Genomic DNA, 13,018 nt, shown 5'->3' with positions numbered 1-13,018 from the left:
TTCATGGTCTAACAACAACGTATTTTGATGATAAATCCTAACATGAGAACACATATAATATGTACGAACACACGCATATTTATATGATTTTTGCTTACAAATAAATTTTTTCTTTGGTAAAAACAAATAAGCAAAATTGAAAGATAAGAAAATTTTTAAAACATTCAGTAAGGCAGAGAAGTGTCAATAGGAAGAAGGTTTTGTCTGAGAATCTGGAAAAGGAAAAGTGAGGTCCTGATGAGGAGTGGGGAAAGACCTTAATACAAGGGACTTTCAGTCCTTTTTATACGTGTATATATAACATGATCAGGATGCCATAAATCATTAGCTAGCTAGCTAGGAGGAGGAGAAGGGCGATCGATCGATCGCCAAGGAAACAATCAGTAACAACAAAACTAGCTAGCTTGCGCCGTGCTTTGATATCAATTATATGGCGCCAGTGGGATTACCTCCCGGTTTTAGGTTCCATCCAACGGACGAGGAGCTGGTGAATTATTATCTCAAGAGGAAAATCAACGGCCAAGAGATTGAGCTCGACATCATTCCTGAAGTTGATCTCTACAAATGCGAGCCTTGGGAATTAGCAGGTCGTTCACCGATCATCATTTGAGTACCTTTACTTTATCAACACCATTATTATTCAAGCAGTATACCATTCGTGATAGTTAACTTTCTGATTAGCGTTTGAGCGTTATCTTAGTATATGTATAATGCAAATTATGTCATCTATATTTACATGTATAGTTGTATACAGTTACATATTTGATTGGTGCATCAATGCAGAAAAATCGTTTTTGCCAAGTAGAGACCCCGAGTGGTACTTCTTTGGACCGCGGGATCGAAAATACCCAAATGGATTCAGAACAAACAGAGCAACGAGAGCAGGATATTGGAAGTCGACTGGGAAAGACAGGAGAGTGACGTGCCAGAATCGAGCAATCGGAATGAAGAAGACGCTGGTTTACTACAGAGGCCGAGCCCCTCAGGGCATTCGGACTGACTGGGTCATGCACGAGTATCGCCTCGACGACAAGGACTACTACTGCTCCTCCGACCTCGACACCTCCTCCTCATCATCTGCCGCAATTCAGGTACCATATTCTCCATCAATTTATACACGCATTGTTTGTGCTCTAAATTAACTAATTATACACACATAAGTATACAAATATAATGTCCACACGTTAATTAGTCAATTGGGAGGATTAAGCATTCTTTGTATCTGTAGCTCATTTTATTTGTCCCAAAATATTCTCATCATTAAATTGAAGAGTATGGTGGGATTTAATTAATGATAGGTGGGAGTGTGACTTATAAATTCTAGATGATCACTCACTAATTTATTCATTAGAAGGAACTCACTAGTGTCACTGTTACTAATTATCTGATGAAAAAGAAAGACAAGATGATTAGAATGATTATAGTGAGCTTTAGTTGGGGAAGTATAATTTCACATTGTATTTCAACAATCAAACCTACTATTTTTTAAGTTTTTGTCAAAAATTATCTCTACCAAAATCACACAGAACGGAAACCATAAGACAATTGTTTCAGAGATTAATCTTTTTTCGAATCAGCATACAGTATTTGACCTAAAAAGCATGAAGTTCGATGCTTGAGGCAGGGAGAAAAGCATTTTCTTTTTTCATGCTTTTTATTATAATTTTACCTCTTTTGCAGCGTGAGATGCAAATCCTTGGCTACGCTGCCCCTAAACTTAATTAACACTCCACTTATAAGAAAAATTAATCGATCAATTATAGAGCATAATCAGTCAGAAAGCTTTGGACCATAAGTTAATAGTGTATAATAATGAAAAGTAAAACTATCCACGTAAAACTTGCATGAGTTTGCATTTGCATGCATGGAATTTACGATATTATACTTTGAAATATATAAATAATGGAATAAATAAACAAATAGCTGATAATATTCGTTGCTTGCAGTGGATCACTTAAATCTCTTTTCTTTTTTCTAATCAGACAAAAGTACAATCCTCCACAAGATTCAGATATGAATTAATATCCCTTAATTAACTCAAGCTTAATTAATAATTAAAGATTATTATACTGTCATTACGTTTGATCATACAACTAATTAACCATAAAAAGCAGCCAAGCTAGCTCCACATCGATCACTTTCATTTATGTAAGGTGTCGGGGACTTTTTACTTTATTCCGAACTCCAAAATAATAATTAAGATGCAGATATTGTTATAAATTATATGAACTTTTTAATATTTCAAAAATATGGTACACCAAATGATATAACACGAGTAGTTTGATGCTTGAAAAAAAAAAAAAAATAAACACTTACATTGTGACATTTAATGTAGTAAACCATGTTCCAGCAGGATCGGCACATTAAAAGAAATCTCCCATTATACAATATCATCCCAACTCCTTTTACACTTTGCTTGATAAATTAACAAATATTGAGTTTATATAGCAGGATTCTTTTGCATTGTGTCGCGTGTTTAAGAAAAATGGCATTTGCGCGGAGATTGAAGAGCAGCAAGGCCAATCAAGTCATTTAACACTAAATAATATTCATGAACGATCACAAGCTGTAAACAACGATTATTGTGATCAAACCATGTCACCGGAGATTCCGATGGCATCGTCATCGTCGATCTCATGCCTGCAGGAGGAAGATGAGAAAGACGATTCCTGGATGCAGTTCATCACAGATGATACGTGGATGCAGTGTTCTTCTAACACCGGTGTCAGTGGTGAAGATCAGCTCTCTCATGTGGCCTTCACAAACTAACTGATCAGTGAAGATGAGTACATGGATGGTTACCGGAATTGGTGTTAACAGTAAATAACCTGAAAATGCATGCACGGACGGATGTAATTTTCAAACAATAAAATACAACATATATATATATATATATATGTATGTATGTATGTATACACGATTTCATGAAGAACACTAGACAAAGTTTGTAAGGTTTGTCATCATATCTTCATTAATTTGTAGATTAATTATCTTAAATTGGCTTTAGCCATTTTATGACGGTTTGGTTTGGTTCGGTTTAGTTTTGTTGGTGGATTCTCTTGAGAGTCAGTTTATCAGATGACCAGTCTAGAGATTTAGTTATTAACCTCTTTCCTGAGGTGATTTGCGTGTTACTTGTGGAATAAATATATACAATACATTGTGGAATAAATATATACAATACATTTTTTAACGATTGGATTTTGAATTTACCTCTTGAATGTCATATTAATCTTCACAGTTTCCACTGCTTGAATTCTGCAGAGCCTACCATGAAGGAACTAGCATGTCGATGCCCACCGCCTCCAAATTCCTGAGAAGAAAATGCAAAACGCATTTTAGCTTTTCCCAAAGTACTACGTATATGTGCCAGTTAATTCCATGTTTAACAGGCAGAAAGAAAATCCATATGATGAGAACAACCTGTGAGATGAGCATTGTGTCTTTCGGTTGAGCATTGTGTCTTTCGGTGTCCACACTCCTAAGGCTTATTTTTAGCATTTCGTCATTTTCAAGCTCAGGCACTCTGTATACAACAGCACCAATGCCCCTACAGAGAATTTGAAAGAAAAAAAAAACATAACTAAAATGTAAAATCGAAGGATAGCACCGATTACAATACATCTCAAACAAGTTACTGAAGGTGCATTGGATATCCAGAAGGGTGGAACAGTTTGAGTTGAGCTCAATAAAAACTACTGGAGTTGATGGAAACCATGCTTTGGAAGAGATCAACGTCAATTAACAGGCATTAAAATACGATTCCACATAAAACAAACAAAATAACAAGACGAAATCATGAATTGCTAGAATAGTGCATTCAAGGAGGAGTCTAACATGGGTCCAATTAACCAGACTTTTTACCAAGTAAAAAAGGAACTAATATAGCCCCACTGGTTCAACATGCTTCAGTCCTAGCATCAGTTTGGATAGATAGCTTTAATTTTACATCACATGGTTTCTCCCTTAAAACTTTTACATTTTCTTTCTACAATTCTTGTAATTGCAAATCCATTCGCAAATGGAGAAACTACTTCCTCAAGTAAAATTCCTTTGCCAAAAATATCATCATCATGAATACAGCTCTTGGAAAGATTACTATGTCAGAAGTTGAAATTCCATTTTTTAGCAAATTACCTGGTCCCTACTAATCAGATGTGATTTGTGACCCTCCAAACAGAATGGATTGAAAGGCATGGATTGCGAATCTAAGAAAGGGCAGTTTCTGGAGAATGGAATTCCACAATTGAGTAAACCCTCCTCTATGAGGCCACAACTGAGACATCTCCATCTCCAATTGGTTGCTCTTTCAACTAAGGGGACATTTTCTCCATTTGAATGAATTAAATTATACCACAGTTATATAAATAAACATGATAACTGAGGAACTACCAGTGTCCTATATAAGATGCCACTCCAATGCTATAAAAGGGAAAAAAATGCTATATTCATCGTGCAATTGTTAACACTGCTTTATAGTTTTGTGCATTCAACTTTCTTGGTGGATTTAACTTATAAACTATAAAGACAAGAATTGGAATGTGATAAGCAAAATACATTGTGGCATCACCACAACAGCAGCACTTTTGAAGAAAGCAAAAACAAGGCAAGAAATTCAATAACTTTCACAAAATTCGAACTAGAACCAATGATAAAATCACACTAAATTCAAACTAAAAAAGCCCAAGACTTGTAATCTTGATGCATTGCAGTAATGTAAAGAGTGGCAACATTAAGCGTGCCCCGAACACTATTGAAAAGTTTGGAAAGGAAAAAAGTAACAGAGTGACCAGACAAAAATTCTGATATGTGTATACATTTCAAGACCATGAGCAAGGAAACAGAACGGCACATACCTTTAGTTTAGACTACGGCTTTTAGTAGCTAATTGATGTCCGAGTTCACTCCTCAGCTCGGAGATAGAATCTGCATTGACAGCCTACAAGCAGAAAAGATAAGACTATGCATAAACACACTAACACACACACACACACAGCAGCAGCAGCAGCAGCAGTCCAATAGAATGCAGAAAAGAAGTATACTAATAATACCAGGCAATTTCCAAAGGCTCCACCGCCAAGCGAAATTTCATAAGACTTACTGAGAGCTTCATCTATTAATTTCTGCTTTTCCGATAAGCTCGCCATTCCTTCACTAATCAAAGACTCCAAATCCAAAGACAGCAGCTGCTCATTCAAACCAAAAATCAATAAAGCACACAACTTTTCAGTAATTTCAACGCCATCAATTAATGAAGCTAGCAAATTTGATATTACCTGTTGGAACAAAGATGGGTTCAACCCAACGTCGTATTGAAGGTTCAAATCTTTGAAACCACTACTGAAAGCTTTACTGTTGGGAAGCTTCCACCTCCATAGATCACCATCTTCGATATACTCGAACAGCCTCCTCACTCCGTCAAACCGAGCAACCGCTGCCTTGTTGTCGGCGTCAATTTTGTCCCTGAAGTAATCGAAAGCGATGGTGGCGCTGGCGCCGCTCCTGTTCATGTCTACGACGCCGGTCACATTTCCGCCAATGGGGGTTCCAATGGCAGTCTTGTGGTGGTCCAAGACCACGACGTTTGGGACCACGGAGGAGATCTGCTGGACAAAACCGGGGGGACCCACGAAGTCGAGGTGGTAGAGACGGCGGAGAAGTAGAGGTGCGCTGCCAAAGCAGCAAAGGCGCCGTCCGGACAAGGGTAGTGGTACAGCACAGCCGGTCTCCTGGTAAATACCATATTCAACTTTGCCGTGCGCTCCGCCCCTTCTACCTTCTAAAAATTGATTCAAGTAGGAGGCTAGATAACCGACGATTTGTGTAATGACAGGGAGACTCAAATTCTATATTAAATTTTGTAAACTAAATAATATGAAAGTTGATGGGTGAATTATTAGTTAAACGTTGATAAACGTGTTCATTTTCTATAGATGACACATCATTTAGTTTGCAAATTTTGTAAAATTACTCGGGACAATTTATGCAACTAGGTCCTCTTAATTTCTCCAAATGAAGGATGCTTTGCCAATTGACAACTTGTATAAATGGGAAGAATATATCAAGGAGAGTGTATTAATGGTAGGAATACGTTCACCAAGTGAAGCAACAATGTATCGAGCAGAGTGTCATAGGAGAATTAGAGTTTCATAGTAATTTTATGTACTCTGATGGTAAAAGGGAGATCTTGGACACCTGGGATTTTGGCTTACTTCTATCAGGGCCCCTCATGTAGTATGGATACCTTGACTGGCAACGTGAAAAGGTTTCTACCACCTTGTTATGATCATCTAAATCAATGGTGGTGCGTAAACTTAGCATAAACATGAAACATACGATACCACGAGAAGTGTAGGCATCTCATGCTCTGCTCTAACATGATGCCATCATTTTCAGCTGCGCTGCCCTGATTGTGACTGTCATTATTTTCAGAAACATGTGTTAGCCTCATAAATCGAATCCCCTTAAGGATATGCATGCTGGGTAGCGCTAAAGTATGTTGCTTCACTGAAGTAGTGCATGACTGCCCTCAGATCATGACCTAAAACTAGCCGGCTACATATCAAAGCGATATGTGTTGACGTTAGGAGGGAAACCGCTACCAGGTGTATTCTTCTCTTAAAAGTTCTACATGCTTTCAATTGGAAATCTTTGCTTATTGACGTCTAGCTCCAATGACTCTAGTCTTTTATACCTGTTCTAGTGTCTAGACAGTCGGTTGTTTTTAAGCTTGATGAAACATTGAGTTGTTTGTTTGATGGAGTTTGTGTCCTGTGTGACTTCAGAAGATATATGTAGTGAACTGATGATTGCCTTTTGATTTGAACCTTCAAAATTTTCTAGTTTATGATGATTGCTGCGCATACCAGCACTCATTTCCAGTATCTTCGATAGCACCGCTTATATCGGCTTGTCCAAATGACATATCAGATATTGAGTTTTTCTTTGCTTCTTGTTCTCTCTTTCAGTTTTCGGATGGCAGGGTAATATTTGTTGAAGTTGCAAAGCCGTAGCCGTGATTGTCGTTGAACAGAGTCCATGGTGCCTTCACTGGTCTGGACTGTCTTGTGTCTACTTTGTTTGGATTCTCATTTTTGTATGCTCTGTTTAAAGTATGATTGTATGATTCAATTAATGATGCAAAATTCTCTCTCTCCATTTTGTCAAGGCCACCAAAATTCAAATGACTGCATAAACTGGAAATGCGAAAATCGCTTCCCTGGATTGCATAAACTGTGACCAAGAAACAGTCGAGGAAACGAATATCTATTCAATTGACGCCTAATAATTTCATTTAAAGAATAGGGTTCAAGGAATACACCCAGAAAGGAAGTTACAATTATTGCTTGTTCCAAAACTGCAACATCATCCGACCGGAAGATATCGAATTGTAAACTTTCAATCACAGGGGCGTATTGCAATAAACTTGAAAAACAGAACATCTGGAATGCGAAACTATGAGCAGACACGAGCCCTTCGCCTGTCCCTCATGTCTTCATAAACTATGGCAGATGAGTTCTTATTTACATCTGCTAAACATCTTTTGTACGCTGCAAACCCCTTCCGTGAACTGCAGGGCACCGAACAAGTTTCTTCGAGTAATGAATCGACAGCCTCTATGCGCCTCTCACCTAAACTTTCCACTGCACTATGAAAGGATCTTCCCGTAATTTTAGCTGAGTTTTGGTTACACGATCTGACGTGAGGGTCCATAAAACCATGATACATAGACCACCATGGCAGAGGAGCTTCAGGATTAGGGCTATGTTTTTGGTGTTCCCATTCTGTTGTAGCACCACATGCCGATGAAACCACGTTGCCAACAATCCCACCGAGTGTTAAACTTGTATCTAATTGATCTGATCTTGATAATTGAACAAGCTTATCATTCTCCCTCTCACATTTGTCTTCTTCCACCTTTGATGCCAACATCTTAGAATCCTCTGCACCAGGTGGAGGTTGTTTCTCCGAGTCTGGTACCAAAACTGTCCTTCCAAAGAGCTTAATGCTCACAGAAGCTCTTATATTGCCGACATCTTCTTCAGTACTCAGAGTGTGCTTGGAACCGGATCTGTAATTCTGGAAATCCAGATCAATACAAGGGCAACCAGAGTCAGAACCCAAAACAGAATAAAGGAATCTAAATTCATAATCAGCATAACACTTCATCATACCACGGATGGAAATTTTTCCAATTGGACCAATGGCGAGGACCCTTTCACTTCGTCAGCGGATGAGTTGGACACCACGTAATCACTCTCTTTTCCAAAGGGGGATAAGCTCGTAGAGTGCATGTCAGTGGTACATGAAGTCGGGGGTGGAGATCTGTTATGCTGGTCAAAAGCAGCAGACCCCAGTACATCTGAATCATGTGCAGATAGTACTGAAGTGGGAGATTGTTGGTCTTTCCCTTGAGCCGAAAATTGTGGGGATGGTGACCTTTCTGGTGATCCATTGAGATAATCCACTGATTTACGTGGATAAGGATGCACAGGCCTCCGCTTAGGCCGGGGAGGAGGAATCTCAATCAGTCTGATGATGCCTTCGCTAGGTCCACATGATTCCTTAGATAGCTGAAAGCAAGAAAAACCATATTAATACAGTGAAGGTTACATGCTAACTAAAAAATACGGCCGAATGATGATTTAATGGCACAGGGTCTTGAATATCTAACTAAAGAAATTTCAGAATCCTGTATATACTATTAAAGGAAATCGGGACCAAGGTCGAATAGGCATTAAACCTTAGAGAAGAACTTTTGGGCATGACTTCGAATTTGAACTGCAGTTTTGGTGCCTACATATTCTGCATAAAGATAAGTTGAACTTCATTGTCAGATGGTGTGAAAGAAACTTGCTCTAGAATATAGATACAGTTATGAGGCACTGAGCTTATACCTTCTATTTGACGCCAACCTCGGCCGTACAATTTCAAGGCTTCAAGGAACTTCTGATGCTCCTCCTCTGTCCATTTTTCTCTTTGTTTTGTAATCGTATACGGTTTCCTAACCTGAAGAAACAAGGCAAAAACAAAGAACCGTTCAGCGAAAATTTGAGTAGGTACATAAATTTAGGCAAAAGGAAACCCCTCTGCAACGAAAGCAATGAAAAGAAGGTGACCTTGGGTGCATGGTCATTGCCAAATGAACAAATCTCCGCATTAGATTGCGCATCACCGTTTGAACTGCAATTTCCAACCGCAACAGAGGCGTTTGAACCTGTGGCTTCAATCCGATCCTATGTCCAAACAAAAAGTCGGGTTGATACTTTGGATTCCAACATAGTAAAGAACAAAAGCAAAAAAGCGTTCATCATTAGTACACAATTCAGTTCGAAAACACGAAACAAAATAATTCTGCACGAGTTTGAAAACATAATAAACGAGCACTAGAGAAATCATGCAAATTGCCTGATCTTGTTACCAGAAACACAATCAATCCAAGCAAACATATTCATTAATCGATCATAAACTTAATAACTGTGAATAAAGTAACAACTGCATCAAAATCTTATCTTGATTTGAGACATCTATCTAAGCATGCATCGAATCGACAGGCAAATTCCTCTACTTTTGGAACAAATTGTACTAAGAAAGTATTCACTCACACACCATGATCAAATTCCGACCAAAACAATTGATTGAAAAGACAGAAAATTGAAACATAGTAACGCAGATTGCTTTTGCATACCTCAACTGCCATTGCTGCTCAAATCAAACAAAACAAGTCCGACACGTTTACTCCGAACCAAACCTGTAATCTGAGAAATTGATTCCCAATAAAGCAAAACAGAATTTCATCAATTGGATATTCCGCTGAATCTAAATTAATAAATAAATAAACAAATAAGGTTAAATAAGAACCAATAATTATACTTTATGAATAATTATTTTTCTGAAAAAAAAAAAAGAAAAAAAAAAGATATTTATGGGAAAATAAAGCAGATCAATCAGAAGCTTACCTGAAATGGTATTTGAAAGACTGAAAATAAACTTTGTCTCGACAGTTTTCTAAGTGGGAGAGAAAACTGAAAATAAACTTTCCCGAGAAACAAACAAACGGATTCCGCCGTCGGATTGCCGGAAAATACAAGAAAACAGAAAATCCAAATCGAGAGGAGGAGGGGAAGGAGGATGTAAGGAGAGGAGAAGAAAGAAATGCGAGAGTAGAGAAGAAGCGCACAAGGAAACCCAGAGTTAAATGGAGGAGGAAGAAAGTAAAAGCAGGGGCTGCCACGTCAGAGTCAGACCGAGAATATTAATTTAAATTTAATTTGTTTGAGAAAATAAAAAAGATGTACAGCAAGTTTGGGAAGGAAAATTCTGGAAGTGGAGTGGCGCAATGAGGAAATCTTGTGGCTGAGAACGCAGGGGACCCACGGACACCCGGCACTTTCTGGTACTTTGTATCCAACCTTTTCGGCTTTTCTCACTTCTTAATAAAACCCCACAAAAATCCGCATTTTATTTTATTTTCTTGATATTCTTGTGGAAGATATTTAATCTCCCCAATACTCAAACACAGATTCGGATAATTACTACAAGATTGAGTCTTTTCACACTAATTAGATTTTTCCATCCTATTTTCGAAAATACACTCGTCACAATCTCATGTTTTACTATTATTTTTCGAAGCTGTTATGGATATTTTAAAACAATTCTCACAATTATATAAATAAATAAATAAATACTATATTCATGCGATACAAAATTAAATATACAATAATATATTTACATTTAAATATAACAACAAGCGAGTCAAATCAAATATAAATTATCTAACTACAAATAAAAAAAAATACAATCATGATATCTCGAATAATAAAATAAAGAAAATATCTAAGCCACAAGAAACAAAAGGAGAGACGAAGAGTGGAAAGTGCAAGTGGTGTCCATTCAGCCTTCAATCTTGATCATATAATCAAAGATTAGATAGATAGATATATTAAGATATTTATATTATATGAATGTGATTTTTGGTTGTAATTTTATCAAAAAAATTAGAGGAGACGTGGGTAGGTGAGTGCGTGACGAACTGAGTGGTCCCTACTTCACCTTTATCTGCGCTTTTTGACACATCAGCTGCTCTTTATTTCGTGTCTTCCTTATTTAAACTACGACCGCAAACCCCGCTGGCCCACCGCCATTCTCTTTTTATTTGTCCAACCAAATATTCACATTGACCAAAAGAAAAACCAATAATTCTATTTTTTTATATGTGACTTCTACGACGAGAACAATTTATCCGATTGTAAATTTGTAACTGGAAAACTAAAGATAATTTATATAGGAAATTGTTATTAGCATTCTAAAAATTTTATTTGGTACTTTAAATTTTTTATAATTAGAAAGAAAAATACAGTTATGAAGAGTGTAGAATGAAAATTTTAAAGTGTTAATAACAATTTCCTTTATATATTAATGTATTTCCTTTTTTTACTGTTAAAAAGTTGGTTCAGACCAATTGAACACAAAATGCTTGGGTGGATACGAACACCTTATTCACTATGATTTCTTTTTACTAGTGTTATACAGACAATTTTACTAGGTAAAACAGGGTTCAATAAGCTTCAATTGTACTGAGTAAACCCAACACCCTCTAGGGATTTAACTCTTTTAGTTTTATGCAAACTATTTAAAAAGTTAATTAAATGATAAACTCTTAGTAATTTGTTTGAAATATCGCATCATTTTTTTAATACATTCAATCCTAATTACACTAAAGAATATGAGAGTGAGATAAACTTAACAATGAATTAGTCTGTTACTACTATTTTGAATAAAAAACAATGAACGAATCATAATAATTTCGTTCAAATTGTTTTGTTTTTTTTTTGCAAGAATTGAACATAACAACATACAAGTAAAAAGAAATATTATTAAACTATAGTATTAAGTGATAAAATATTTTGCTTTAAAAGTGCATTATTATTTGACTCCAGATGAAGCTGGCCTTAATAATAATCATAAGAATGGAATAGGAAGCCTAATTAGTTGGTGATGGTGGAATCCACCTAATACCATTTAGGCCAAAAACTTTGAAAGATAAAGATAAAAAAGAAAAATTAAATAAAGAAATCATGAAATTTTGCAACCACAAGTTTCTAGCTTTCTAGTATCTGCTTATGGGGTTGGGCAAGATTTCGACTCTTTAATTTCTAATTTCTTTTGGTTAGTTGGGTTCATGTTTGAGCTCCAAACGACAATTGACACGTGCCCTGCAAACCCATTCACATTTTCAAAAACGAGAAATAACCATCACCCAATCGAGATGGATCTTTGTTTTTCAAAATGTCCTTTTGCACAAGAAATTTTTTAAGTCCACGAAAACACGGTATAATATACTAAGTGTTAAGAAATTTTGTAATACTTAATGTATTAGACTGTATTCTCAGTACATTGATTTTTTTTTTTTTTTTTTTTACACATGTTTGCGTTTTAAAAAATACTGCATTTGTGTATATTGAACAATATTATAAGTAGTGTACAAAGTATTTAGCATAACACGTGCAAATAAAATGAGATGTATATATTTATAATACACACTCTTAATAAATCACATAAAATGAAAAATGCAGTACATGCATATCTAGCGTTATCGTTGTTTGTGAAATGAATTATTTGGAAACAACATTGTTATGTTCATATTAAGGAAGAAGAAAAAAAATGAAGAATGTTGCCATTAAAAATTTAAAATATTTGGTTTGCAAAGTCTACTAGCAAGAATCTCATAAATTATAAAATTGTATCAATTAAATGCATTCTTAAGGAAGGAAATGACAAACTCAAGTACGTTATTGAGTTACATGTAGATTTCTTTATAGGAGTTATCACATTTTCGTATCAAAAGGTTTCCGAAAGCACGTGTATGCCAAACACAAACACGTTCGAGAATGAGAATGAAATCTCATGTTCAATCTCGAACCCCATTCTTGTAAAACAAATGCTACCTTTGAGTGTGTTTTTTTGAGTCTGGCTGTGCTGAAGTTGGAGAGGGATCACCAGCTTCTTTCTTAGCGAG

At 36.4% G+C, this 13,018-nt stretch overlaps 2 protein-coding genes and 1 pseudogene across 3 annotated transcripts; 1 reads left to right on the top strand and 2 right to left on the bottom strand.

The window, feature by feature from the left end:
* Nucleotides 1-371: 371 nt before the first annotated feature.
* LOC137713780 (NAC domain-containing protein 54-like) lies at nucleotides 372-2,824 on the top strand. The gene is made up of 3 exons (XM_068453131.1): nucleotides 372-587; nucleotides 784-1,091; nucleotides 2,452-2,824. The coding sequence occupies exons 1-3, from the start codon at nucleotides 431-433 to the stop codon at nucleotides 2,767-2,769; spliced, it is 783 nt and encodes a 260-aa protein (XP_068309232.1). The 5' UTR covers nucleotides 372-430; the 3' UTR covers nucleotides 2,770-2,824.
* Nucleotides 2,364-6,231, bottom strand: LOC137712444 (uncharacterized; annotated as a pseudogene).
* Nucleotides 6,232-7,253: 1,022 nt separating this feature from the next.
* LOC137713459 (protein REVEILLE 7-like) lies at nucleotides 7,254-13,018 on the bottom strand. 2 transcript variants are annotated; one of them, XM_068452757.1, is made up of 7 exons: nucleotides 12,948-13,018; nucleotides 9,689-9,758; nucleotides 9,120-9,236; nucleotides 8,898-9,009; nucleotides 8,744-8,805; nucleotides 8,175-8,573; nucleotides 7,254-8,079 (listed from the first exon to the last, which is right to left on the bottom strand). In XM_068452757.1, the coding sequence occupies exons 2-7, from the start codon at nucleotides 9,698-9,700 to the stop codon at nucleotides 7,456-7,458; spliced, it is 1,326 nt and encodes a 441-aa protein (XP_068308858.1). In that variant the 5' UTR covers nucleotides 9,701-9,758; nucleotides 12,948-13,018; the 3' UTR covers nucleotides 7,254-7,455. The 2 variants fall into 2 exon arrangements, with proteins under 2 accessions (XP_068308858.1, XP_068308857.1); XM_068452756.1 differs by lacking the exon at nucleotides 12,948-13,018 and adding an exon at nucleotides 9,960-10,569.

The sequence above is a fragment of the Pyrus communis genome, chromosome 13, assembly GCF_963583255.1.
Source record: "Pyrus communis chromosome 13, drPyrComm1.1, whole genome shotgun sequence".
NCBI classification, from domain to species: domain Eukaryota; kingdom Viridiplantae; phylum Streptophyta; class Magnoliopsida; order Rosales; family Rosaceae; genus Pyrus; species Pyrus communis.
Note: the sequence above shows the minus strand (reverse complement) of the source record. Positions and strands in the feature narration are given on the sequence as shown.

Excerpts from the sequence above, each read along its gene's own strand:
- LOC137713780 (XM_068453131.1), top strand. The coding sequence starts at position 431 with ATGGCGCCAGTGGGATTACCTCCCGGTTTTAGGTTCCATCCAACGGAC. Across the intron at positions 588-783 it reads CGAGCCTTGGGAATTAGCAG|AAAAATCGTTTTTGCCAAGT; the intron begins GTCGTTCACCGA and ends GCATCAATGCAG. Across the intron at positions 1,092-2,451 it reads CATCATCTGCCGCAATTCAG|GATTCTTTTGCATTGTGTCG; the intron begins GTACCATATTCT and ends TTTATATAGCAG.
- LOC137713459 (XM_068452757.1), bottom strand. Across the intron at positions 8,574-8,743 it reads CCCAAAAGTTCTTCTCTAAG|CTATCTAAGGAATCATGTGG; the intron begins GTTTAATGCCTA and ends TCTTGCTTTCAG. Across the intron at positions 8,080-8,174 it reads TGGAAAAATTTCCATCCGTG|AATTACAGATCCGGTTCCAA; the intron begins GTATGATGAAGT and ends CTGGATTTCCAG.